General features: G+C 39.4%; 3 protein-coding genes across 3 annotated transcripts in view; 1 reads left to right on the top strand and 2 right to left on the bottom strand.

Moving 5' to 3' along the window:
* The window catches only part of LOC139757851 (uncharacterized), an 81,504-nt gene that overhangs the window by 41,749 nt on the left and 26,484 nt on the right, over positions 1 to 13,271 (bottom strand). The window lies entirely within an intron of this gene.
* Positions 1 to 13,271, top strand: part of LOC139757854 (uncharacterized) — an 84,824-nt gene that overhangs the window by 57,876 nt on the left and 13,677 nt on the right. The window lies entirely within an intron of this gene.
* On the bottom strand, positions 2,560 to 4,558 carry LOC139757708 (uncharacterized). The gene is made up of 3 exons (XM_071678459.1): positions 4,453 to 4,558; positions 4,008 to 4,135; positions 2,560 to 2,995 (listed from the first exon to the last, which is right to left on the bottom strand). Exons 1-3 carry the CDS (start codon positions 4,462 to 4,464, stop codon positions 2,830 to 2,832), a joined length of 306 nt encoding a protein of 101 aa, XP_071534560.1. The 5' UTR covers positions 4,465 to 4,558; the 3' UTR covers positions 2,560 to 2,829.

Genomic DNA, 13,271 nt, shown 5'->3' with positions numbered 1-13,271 from the left:
GTCACCCACAATAGCCCGACACGGGATAAACTGAGGCGAATCTTTACACACACTGAAAAAAAAAAAATTTCGGATGAAGGTCACTAGTGGAGTGCCCCAGTGTTCTCTTCTGGCACCGTTATTCTTCTTGATCACTGTCTCTGAACTTGTCATAAGGTGCGGAATCTTACCTAGATATGCTTGCAAATGATACAAATGTCATGAGGGAGTGAAGAGCGAGGAGGACTGCATGTAACGACTAGAAAAGCTAAGCAGATTCCAAAGTTTTGTCTGATACATGGTAGATGAAGTTCAATCCGAACACATGTAGTATAGATTGGACATGGCGGAATAAAGGCCTCTGGATAAAGGCCTTATGATCAAGAAGGGAATAAGCTTCAGGATTCTGTGAGCGAGAAGGACTTAGGAGTTGACATTATCCTTAACCTGTCGCCAGAGAGTAGTATGGAGACAGGGATACAACTGACTGTTGGCTGATGTTAGAATAGCAGTGTTGACCCTGACGCATTCACGGGCCTCCAGGGGTCAAACCCGCAGTACTCCATAAAAGGAAGGATCGATCAAAAGGAAAGAAACCTTAGCATCTAAACAGGACATCCAGTTTCCCGGAGGCAGCAGACTTAGCTATTTCATTACGGGAAGGTTTCTATGATTGTTCGGATGATACTAAGTAGGTTCATTGTGTTAAGAGAGAGAGAGAGAGAGAGAGAGAGAGAGAGAGAGAGAGAGAGAGAGAGAGAGAGAGAGAGAGAGAGAGAGAGAGAGAGAGAGAGAGAGAGAGAGAGATGGGCAGAATTTGGGTCTTGGAGTCATTAAACTCATCCAGCTTCCGTCCATCCCGCTGAGATGCACTGACTAAATATGAGTTTATAAAGGAGACGAGGTGTAAACTGAACGAGAGGAGATGTAGTAGATTTGAAGGATGTGGAGGAATGCAGAGTTGAAACGTCAGTATTCTAATTCATTTCGCTTCTCATTAAAGAAATGGAAAAGTTGATAAAGAAGATAGGACAGAACGTTTGGGAACACCGCTATTGATAGGGAAAGAGGAAGAGGTTGATCCATCGACAGAGAGACAGTGAGAGAAGGGAGCCAAAAGAAAGGGGCTTGAAGACAAAATCCCCCCGACGCCATACCCTTTCAAAAGCTATGGATATACCAAGGGCAACTACGTATGATTCCCTAAAGGATATCACCAGTGGATCTCACCTTGCAGAAGCCATACTAGTGATCAGAGAGAAGCTTGTGAGATTCAAGATGTCTGAGGGTATGCGAAGAGAGGAAGGTTTCAAATACTTTGGAAATGGTAGAAGTCTAACCAACATGACTGTATCTAGAGAAGTTAGAAAGGTCACATTTCTTTAGGATGGAATGTAGCAATTGTCCAACACGAAGGAAAAGTGTTGTTTTTTTAATCGACAAAGAGCATTAGAGCAAGCACAGCCAACCTTGCTTATATCCAGGAAGAGAAATGTTTTTCGGCCAGTACGAAAACAAATTGCAGGGAGGAGCATAGGATTGATAAGCGGAGCATCAGGGGGTAAAGGAATGTTGATAATGATGAAGGAACGAGAACAAAAGAAAGGATGAGAAGCCTTTATATATAATGACCGGAGAGACTTCACTTTCATTAAAGGAACGCAATAATTACGGGCTGCTATTTATATGCTAGATCCCTTGCAGGAACCGTTAAACCATGGACTGAAGGAAGAGATGGTCTAAAAGAAAAAGGACACTTATGCCTCCATTATTACACCAATAACATCTGCCATACGTTCAACGGAGACAGTAGCATCATCACAGGAGAGACAGTAATCTATCCAATGGAGGAGACGAATTTTTGCAGGTTATTCCATTCAGTGTTATTCAGGTCCCAATACTTAAGTTTAGAAAGGGATGCTGCAGGGGATGGTGCCGTTAAAGCTGAGACATTTATGAGAGCATGGTCAGGAGAACCACCTGCTGATGAGATTGTTTAGCTATAGCGCGAGGGAATAAGGGGTGAAAAACCTATCCAGAGTATTAGAAGAGTAGTTCACAGTGGTCAGGGATATAGGTGGCGTGGGTGATAGTTTGCTCTTGAACACTGAGAATGAAGAACGTGAGGGCTTGAATCCCCTTCCAATTCGTATGGAAGGAGTTCAACCGTCCCCTATGGTGAAAGTTGAAATTCTCAAATAAAGGAATTCAGGAGGCGGGTGAGAGGATGTCACAGAATCATAAAAGAACCACTAGATAGTCGAACAAAATGAAAGAAATGTAGAATTAGAAGAGCAGGAAGCGAGATAAAGGAACATTGAGTTATTTAGGAGGTGGACTTAGGGCAGATGACATCAAATTTGGGGGCTCAAAGACCTCACGGCGTGTAACAAGATACTCTGAGACTGGAGTAAGCACAGAAGGTACGAAGGTACGTTCGAAATAGAATCATAGGAATTTCGAAGGCAATGGCAGGTGTACACTGCGGTTCCACTGTCGACAAATGAGAGAGTAGGCTGGGATATCATTCATGTTGTGTGATTGTTTAAACCTTCAGAGGAATCAACTTAATGAAAAGGGTTTTGAAGATGCTTCGCTTTATTATCACATTATGTACAAATAAATAACACTCCAGACGGGACGCAACTAGACATCCTGAGGACATTAAAGTCTGCCACAAAGATGCACCGATGTTGAGACCCTACACGTCATGTGAATTTCTCCATGTTCATCGACACTCAAGTTCTTCATGTTGCCAGAGACGTCATGTGGGTTTACTCCAACCTCACTTGATAGTTCTGACAACGTCCACTCATGACCATCATATTAACTTCCTGCTTCAGGAAGCATTCACTTTCTGTCGTCAAGTTCCTCAGAGGACACGAAGGATCCCTGCGTACCGTCAGCCTTCACGCCAGCACCGCTGACGGGGACGGCGTTGGTATCCAGTACACGGAAGCCATCGTCGTCAGCGATGTAATTGACAAAGAATTCCACGCCCTCAGGGGATGTCCAGCTGGAATGTACATTATGATCATTAAACTCTTACACGGCACTTAAGAATACACACAAACACACACACACACACACACACACACACACACACACACACACACACACACACAATATATATATATGTATATATATATATATATATATATATATATATATATATATATATATATATATACATATATATACATCGATCCAATTCACTCTATTCCTCGCTCGCCTTTCACCCTCCTGCATGTTCAGGCCCCGATCACTCAAAATCTTTTTCACTCCATCTTTCCACCTCCAATTTGGTCTCCCACTTCTCCTCGTTCCCTCCACCTCTGACACATATATCCTCTTGGTCAATCTTTCCTCACTCATTCTCTCCATGTGACCAAACCATTTCAAAACACCCTCTTCTGCTCTCTCAACCACACTCTTTTTTATTTCCACACATCTCTCTTACCCTTACATTACTTACTCGTTACTTACTCGATCAAACCACCTCACACCACATATTGTCCTCAAACATCTCAGTTCCAGAACATCCACCCTCCTCCGCACAACTCTATCAATAGCCCACGCCTCGCAACCATACAACATAGTTGGAACCACTATTCCTTCAAACATACCCATTTTTGCTTTCCGAGATAATGTTCTCGACTTCCAAACATTCTTCAAGGCTCCCAGAATTTTCGCCCCCTCCCCCACCCTATGATTCACTTCCGCTTCCATGGTTCCATCCGCTGCCAGATCCACTCCCAGATATCTAAAACACTTTACTTCCTCAAGTTTTTCTCCATTCTAACTTACCTCCCAATTGACTTGACCCTCAACCCTACTGTACCTCATAACCTTGCTCTTATTCACATTTACTCTTAACTTTCTTCTTTCACACACTTTGCTATATATATATATTAATTGTTCCTATATATGTGAGAGTATCTGTGTCTGTTCCACTTATGAATTGTGTTGTATGAAGAAGCAAAATAAACTTGACACGGTAGGAAACAGACCACCTTTGTTACACTTACGTGTAAGAGCCAGTGATGCTGGTGTCGTCGGCGATGTCCATGTCCTGGTGGAGGTCGTCCAGGTCGAAATCGACAATGGAGTCGGGGCGGGCAGCGACCAAGGCGGCCAGACCCAGGAGGACGAGCACCTGACGGTGGAGGATACAGGATGTTAAACTCTGAGTACATGAGATCAAAAAATAGTTAATAGGTGAAATGATTATATAAAAGAAACACCTCTGCATGACCCTATCCAGTAGAAAAAAAAAGTACGGCATTGAAAAGGTTTTTCGGATTTGCTATTTGTTAGAAACTGGTGAATTCCTATTATTACAAATAAGATATTAAAGTTCCTCTTGGGTTAGTCTGATGATCTGGATGATTATATTCATGAAATCAATAGAACCAAACTCCAGTTTCTTTACAATAGTAACCAAACCTCCCCTGCAGGAGGAAACCAACTCACGGTGCACTTCATGTTGGTCGGTGGTCAGGGACGGTATGATGCCCACAAGAGGCAGCGGTTCCATGTTATATAGGCGGCACTCGGGACACACCCATGAGGCCACCCGCCCACCATGGGGCCACTCCTCTAGACAGTGAAGGGAAGGAACGCTTCCCCATCTTTCCACCTTCTGCTCTCTCTCTTTCTCCCTCTCCCTCTCTCTCTTCTGGTGACCTTTTTCTAGACATATTGATATGAAGAACAGTGTCATAAAGTCAACGTGTTGCAGAACAGTATCTATGTTTTGTGACAAAGTAAAACATTACGAACTTCCATGTTCGGATGTAGGTCAAGTTCACAGTATGTTATCCCTGACCTGGGCTTCACCTCGCCCTGCCCTCACTCACCAGCATAAGGACACATTGATCTGATACTCGTCAGAATATCATACAACACCTACATCATACAACACCTGGGTTTCCAGCTGATTCCTTTAACAAACAAACTCCTTGCCAATCTACTCTGCAAACAGTAATAATGTTTAGTACACGTGAACACGTTGATATCACTGGTATATCATAAAACATTTCTGAATACGAAAAACATCGATCTTATTAGCGAGTACAATCTACCAGACTACAAATCATTTGTAAGGGACAAAGACGGTCGAGGAGGCGGATGTGCACTGTATGGAAAATCTTACCTAAACCTCATCGAAATTCAGACTACAACATCTGTTGCTGTCGAACACTTGTGTGTTAAGATTAGCACAGAATTTTCCAAAACGGTACATAAACATGGTCTATAGACCTCCTATTCAGCCAGCAGTATTGATACTGTTATGTACGAGAGTGTGCAACGAGCAATACTGGATAAAGATTCGATCATTCTTGGTGATTTTAATCTTCCAGAAATCAGCTAGCAGACTATCTCAGGTACTGAAAGTGGTTTTTGCTAAACTTTTCCTCTGTCGGAGACAATTTTCTCTTCCAAACTGTCACCAAGCCAAAGAGGTGAGCTAACATACTCATTTAGTTCTTGCATCCAGGAGTTCTTAGCAACTAATACTTTTGCTGGAGAGCATCTAGGCATTTGTGACCATAACATGGTTAGGATCTATCTATCTATCTATGTATTTCTGACGTCTGTTCCCTTCAGGTACTCCCTTAAGGGGATGGCCACGACAATAGAGTCTCCATAACTAGTGAACTCCAGTGTTGCTTCTTAGCCTTTATGCTTCACCTTTAAAAGGCCACCGGCAGATGGCAACTCAAACGCAGTGTTTGCTAAGGCTCCTACCTAATGTTCCCACTGACTACTTGCACCTACTGCTCTTTCCAACTACTTCTACCTAAAGCTTCTACTTATGTTCCTACCTACTGACTTTCTATCTATTGCTCCTACTATTTTGACAAAATGACCTGTGTGCATCAAGTGTTTTCAAGTGTTGTGTGTGGCAGGGAATGATATTTTGTATGTTTGTGCACAGAATGCCAGCAGTTCATGTGTAGGTAAGGCAGAAAGAAAAGACAGCCACCTGGGTCAGAGGAGTGGAACTTGACAACCAATGAAATCTGGCTCATTATGCAGCTATCACTCACTCTTCTGATACCCAGGCGGGCAGTACTGGTAATATGCCTCTCTTGTCGTTGGCTGCCTACTAACCACTGGTTAGGTTCGATACAAATATCAAAAGAGATTCCCCTAAAGCCAATTTTATTACTCCTAATTCTATAAGGAAGGATATTGATGGGTTTCACGACGCATTAACGAGTCAAACCCTTATTGGTTCATGCCCAGAAGAATTGATCCAGTTTTAAGCGTCAGTTTATACACCATCAAGTTACATTTATTCCTAAGCAGGACAGAAGCAATAAAACCAACAACAAGCCTGAATGGTACTCCCAAGATATTACAAGAGCTATACGGCGTAGAATTAAACTCTGTAAGCATATGAAACCAGACAACGACCCAAATGTAGCAACGCAATATAACAGAATCAGATGGCACGTGAAAGGTCTTATCAAACAAGCCAAGAGAGAAAACGGAGTATTTCAAGAGATAGTAATATAGACTCCAAAAGAATTTCTAATATACCAATAATGAGAAACATATAAGGTGTGGAATAGGACCCTTAGTAAACGAGGATGGTGAACCCATTGTGGACGATAAAAACATAGCAACAACTGAACAAGTTTTTTTGTTTTGTTTAACGATAGAAAACAGCGACACGAATTTTTGAGACAGTGATGAATATTACTCTCACGATACAATAATTTACCGTCACAGTTAGAAAAATACCAATAGAGATAGATAAGTTGAAGAAGAGTGAAAGCCCAAATTCTGGTCGTTTCTATCCACTCGTAATCAAAAACTCTAAACACGAAATTGCAGGACAGCTAACTTATATTATCAATGAATCTCTCTAGGATGGAATAGTCTCTCAGGACTGAAGACTGGCAGACGTCACTCTTCTATACAAAAGGGGAAGCCGTAAATTACCGTTGTATATATAAGCCTCACATTCCCCTTACCGTCGTATGTATGAGCCTCACATTTGTTATATGTAAACCTCTGCAATAGATGATTGAAGATAAGATCGAAGCCTTCCGGGAACAATACAGTCTGATCAACAATACACAACATGGTTTTAGAAGACGCGAATCATGCCTCACAAACCTCCCTGAATCTTATCATGTCATTTAGTACCCACAAGTCAAAATCAATAGACATGATATTTTGGGACTTCCAGAAAGCATTCGACAAAGTCCCCCACGTTAAATTAATGCATAGCGTTCTGGCCTTTTGATTATTGTCTTCATAGCAATTTGGATTGAAACCTAATTGTGTAATAGGAAGCAGAGGGTCGTAATGAATAATGAATCATCACCGTCATCACCCATTAATAGAGAATAGATCCGAATTTAAGCTTATACTTTTCATCATTTATATTAACGATAATGACGTACGGCTAAATAACTTAAGTGTCCAAACCTACAGATGACACAAAGATTGGCAATGCTATACAATCTGAACAAGATAGACTAAGATAACAAGAGGATCTAGATAGCATTGCTGAATGGCCTATTAAATAGTAAATACCATTCAAAGCCAATAAATGTCAGTTGTTACATGTAGGAAATCTCAAAAGAGATGATTATGTACTGATGGGCCACGAGATAAAGGACACCCTTTAGTGTAAGAGATCTAGGGGTTACTAACTCCAGTAACTTCTAATTCTACCGGGATTGCATGAAGCTGCCAAGTAAGTAAATAAGATATTAGGATTTGTTAATAGAAACTTTACGTTCAAAAACAAGGAGTGATATTACCAGTATATTTAAGTCTAGTTCGACCACACCTCGAACATGCAGTGCAGTTTTGGGGTCCCTAACTTAAGCAAAGATCTTCTTAAACTGGAAGCAGTTCAAGGAAGATCAGCTAAATTGGCTTCTTCCTTGCACAACAAACCATATGAGGAAAGACTGCAAGAATAAGACTTGTTCTCCCTGTGCAAGAGGCGCCTCCGGGGCAAATTAATGGAACATCCCAAAATACTTAAAGAATTCAAGTGAGTTGATATTGAACATTTCTCTATAGAGGCGCCAGCCTTAACGACGAAAGGAAATGGACTAAAACTTAGAAGTCACCAAGATGATTTGGACTGTACGAAATGTTTCTTTCTCGTCGACATTACTAATGCATGTAATAAGCTCCCATAGAAATGTTCAGAGCAGCACCCTTAATATCTTCAAAATCAAGCTTGATCATCACTTGTCTCTCTCCGGTACTGATTAATTCATTTAACCAGTCATCATAACGCAGTGGTATATCATGCTACTTTCTCAACCACTGAAATCTCTCTGGCCATGTTGTGGTAGCATACCAACAGTGATTAACCAATGTCACCTGCTTTAAGTGACTAAGTCAGAATTAGTGTATCATTTTTCATTAGGATTAATATAGACATAGCAAGTCACGAAGTTGCAGCTCATGATTATCCTTACTATTGACTTTATAACCAAACGTGAAGGGTTGCATGTCGTTGGTGATGTGATGCAGGAATCATTCATGTTCATTCTACCTTATGAATTTCCTATTAAAAATTTCTACACGAAAGTGCACCCGGGAACTTAAAGTGTTCCACCTTCCCGCGGACTCGTTGCTTTTACTAAATCACACGCAACACTATGACCTCTTGCGATATCGTATATATCATAAATATGTATATATATTCATAGTATTTGCCATTTCCCGCGTTAGCGAGGTAGCCTTAAGAACAGAGGACTGAGTCTTTGAGGGAATATCCTTACTTGGCCCCCTTCTCTGTTCCTCTTTTGGAAAATTAGAAAAAAAAAAAAACGGGAGGGAAGGATTTCCAGCCCCCCCGCTCCCTCCCCTTTTAGTCGCCTTCTACGACACCCAGGGAAATGTGGGATGTATTCTTTCTCCCCTATCCCCAGGGATAATGTATATATATATATATATATATATATATATATATATATATATATATATATATATATATATATATATATATATATATATATATATATATTGGAAAGGATCTCAATTTTGCGCGTGATCAAGATATTCCCATGAGGCCACAGTGAAAATGAAACACGATAAGTTCCCAAGTGCACTTTCGTATAATAATCACATCATCAGGGGAGACACAAGAGAGGAATATAAGTAACTTGATATGCATCGAAGAGACGAAGCTAGGATGCCATTTGGTAAACATGCGATTGTCCAAGACAGACAACGAGCGTTCATAAACTTATCATTTTTCAGATTTTATCAACAATAAAGTTATCTTGTTTGTATGGACCATCACTAATATTAAGATTATAATTTTTTGTGTATTCAATAATAGAAGATTCAATGATATTTCTCGTGGTAATAGAGTTAGAGTTAATAACTGAGATGGCATTACTCCAGTCAATACAATGATCATAGTTTTCAACGTGATTAAACAAGGCATTTGATTCTTGTCCCGTTCTTATACCATATTAATGCTGCTTAAGTCTAACAGAAAGAGCCTTACCAGTCTGTCCAACATAAACTTTATCACAATTTCCACATGGCACTGTATAGATGCATCCAGGAGAATTATCTGGTGAATTCCTGATTAAGATATTCTTTATAGTATGATTGTTGCTGAAGGCTACATTTACATTAAAGGATTTAAGCAACATGGGAAGTAAAGTGAAATCATCATCGAAATGGATAACTAAAAGATTCTTGGTGTTAATGGAAGGTTTGGGCCCATCTCTATAAAATGATTTCTTTGCTAACTTAAGGGATCTATCAATGAAAGATCTAGGGTACTTTAACTTCGATCTAATAGAATATGTCTTCTCAAACTCATCATCAATAAACTCTGGACTGCAAATACGTAATGCCCTAAGGAACATAGATTGAAATGATGATAATTTAACTCTATCATGTTGAGATGAGTAATAATGGATGTATGAGCATACATTGGTAGGGTTTCTGTATATACTAAACTTAAACTTGTTTCCTTGTCTATGGATCATGCAATCTAAAAATGGCAAAATACCATTATTTTCATTTTCTATAGTAAATTTAATGGAAGGTACTAAATTGTTAAGTAAGGGGAGAAATATTTGTAAATATTCATTTGTTGGCCAAACACAAAAAACATCATCTACACACCTAAACCAAATTGCATTAGAAGGTAAGATATCCTTTAGTAATTTTGTTTCAAAAATTTCCATATAAAGATTACTTAGTACAGGTGCAAAGGTGTTACCCATTGCCATACCAAATTTTTGAGCATAATAATCTCCATTGAACTGAAATACACTGTTTTATACACAATTTTATCAGTTCATTTAAAACAGACTTTGAAACAGGTAAATAAATATCATCCAAGGCATCAAATAAATATTCTAAAAGGTCATCAACTGGAACTTTTGTGAAAAGTGAGGAAACATCAGAGTTAACTAGTTTGAAATCAAAATTAACATTGATATTGTTTAGCTTGTTGACTAAATCTACATTGTTCATGGTGTTTGAATTTGATATCTTACCCACTAAAGGGCTTAATAAAGAAACTAACCATTTTGACAATTTATATGTGATGGAGCCTACTGAACTCACTATAGGTCTTGCTGGAAAATTCTGTTTATGTGTTTTGATAAGTCCATACATATATGGCAATGAAGGGGACAAAGATGACAAATTTTTGATAAGAAAACCATTACCTTTCAACAACAACTTCATTTCTTTATTGAAATGGGAATTAACTGCTTCTAAGGGATTTTTACTGAGTTTAGAATAGTTGTATCATCATTTAAAAGATCATTCATTTTAGATAAATAGTTACTTTTGTCTAAAATCACAACAGTGTTAGCCTTATCTGCTTTAGTAATATGAGTAATATGTATATCCTTGTCTTTTTTTAAGGTGTTGATAGCTCTTATAAATCTTTTAGGGCAATTAGGTTCCACTGGTTTTGACAAACTGCCATACACTAAACCCTTACAGATATTACTTTCATCATTAGTTAAATTACTGTACTTCTCTAAATTACAAAAAGGCTTTGTGACATCAACACAGCTCGCTTCCCTGTTAGAGCACACAAAACTTAATCCATAGCCTAATGCACACAAGGAATCCTTATCCACTTGTTTATTAGACAGGTTTATCACAAATGAATGGTTCGTGTTCTTAGTCCAGTCACTGTTTTTGATAAGATGGTCCAACTAACAATTTAGTGTCATTTGTAGCCTATTGCGTGCATTCCTTAATCTATCATAGCAATAGTTCAACATCCCGTTCTTCCAACATATCGGTATTGCCATTTGAAAGACACGTTTCTTCTCTCTTGTAATGCGAAAATTATTATCAAGAGGGAGAACTAAAAGATTCTTAGTGTCAATGGGAGGTTAATCAGGAACTCACCAGAAAATTCTCCTGGGTGCGTCTATAAAGTGCCATGTAGAAATTGTGATAAGTTTTATGTTGGGCAGACTGATAAGAATCTTTCTGTTAGGCTTAAGCAACATAAATATAGTATAAGAATGGGACAAGAATCAAATGCCTTGTGTAATCACGTTAAAAACTATGATCATTGTATTGACTGGAGCAATGCCATCTCAGTTATAAACTCTAACTCTATCATTGAATCTTCTATTATCAAAAACACAAAGAATTATAATCTTAATATTAGTGATGGTCTATACAAATTAGATAACTTTATTGTTGATAAAGTTTGTAAAATGATAAGTTTATGATACGCTCGTTGTCAGTCTTGGACAATCGCATTTTTACCAAATGGCGTCCGAGCTACGTCTCTTCGTTGTATATCAACTGACTGTTATATTTCTTGTGTCTCCCCTGACCTTTCCAGGGTTTACCCCAGACGTTTCACATGCCCCGGCTCAGTTCATTGACAACACGTCGACCACGTTATACCATACTATTCCAGTTCACTGTATTTCTAGCGCGCCTCTCATCCTTCTGTATGTTCAGGCACCGATCGCTCAAAATATTTTTCACTCCATCCTTCCATCTCCAATATGATCTCCCACTTCTCCTTGCATCTGCATATTCAGAGTTATCGATTTTTGTTCTTATGTTCACTAATTTTCTCAGTATCATTCTACCATTAGGTGGGTGCTCAAAACACCAGTTGTCCAAACTTATGCATTCTATTTCAATCAAGCTTTCGCCTGCGTAGAGACATTCATCAGGAATCTACAAAAGAGAGAAAAATCTACGCAACGAAAATTGGATATGATACGTGTAACGCAAGCAATATATATACATATAAGAAAAACACTCGGAAAAGACATAGCACATAAAAGTCAGGGATAACACATAAAGCGAAGCAAATTGATAATATCATGAAGGGCAGTATAAATGACAATCTAAATACAAAATGTGGAACCAGAAATATAGAATAACATACAGTTAAGGAAACACAAAGAAAAATATCAAAAGAAGTAGGAACATAGAAAGTCCGTCATTGAATACACTAAGTTGGGCCAAGCTGGACCATTATTGTCCGGATGTGGAACTGATGTCAGGTTGGACTTGTCTAATTCTCCCTGACTTTCATAACCCAGGACCCGGTTGCTCAGTGCCGCGTTCTTCCTGTCCAGAAATGATGGACTCGGTAGCTTGTAGCGGGTCCATGACGTGTCCCATCCGTCCTAAAACGTCATTAGGTCTACGGGCTATTGGCGGACCATCAAAGAGCTGTCTGGTGGCGGTCATGTTTGTCTGGATGTTAATGACTGGTAGTCTCTCTCTCTCTCTCTCTCTCTCTCTCTCTCTCTCTCTCTCTCTCTCTCTCTCTCTCTCTCTCTCTCTCTCTCTCTCTCTCTCTCTCTCTCTCTCTCTCTCTCTCTCTCTCTCTCTCTCTCTCTCTCTCTCTCTCTCATGTGAATGACTTCTAATATCTGTAGTCTCCTCCGATCACTGTGGGTATTAATGGTTCTAGTGTAATGACTTCTAATATCTGTAGTCTCCTCCGATCACTGTGGGTATTAATGGTTTTGGTGTAATCCACTATAATCTCAGTCTTTCGTCTCATTCCGTGCTTTTGTTCATGATGTCTGATTTCACCCTCTTGCAAGTGGAGTAAGGGGCGGCTGCTCAGGATGTAGGTTGTATATCCAATGTAGTTTATGTAGTGGGGCTGACAGTCCCCAATATTGCATCGGTGCTTATATACGACATCGGTACGATTCAAACTTCCAGACCGACCTACCATATTGTTGTTCATTACGAGAGAACATGTTTTCGGATTGTTGTAGTATATTAACAGACTGATATCCTTGTCTTCATCAATCGCTTTGCAGTTTCTG

This window comes from Panulirus ornatus, chromosome 28 (assembly GCF_036320965.1).
Source record: "Panulirus ornatus isolate Po-2019 chromosome 28, ASM3632096v1, whole genome shotgun sequence".
NCBI lineage: Eukaryota > Metazoa > Arthropoda > Malacostraca > Decapoda > Palinuridae > Panulirus > Panulirus ornatus.
This window is presented reverse-complemented; position numbering and strand designations above follow the sequence as displayed.

Excerpts from the sequence above, each read along its gene's own strand:
- LOC139757708 (XM_071678459.1), bottom strand. Across the intron at positions 2,996-4,007 it reads AGCATCACTGGCTCTTACAC|CTGGACATCCCCTGAGGGCG; the intron begins GTAAGTGTAACA and ends TGTACATTCCAG.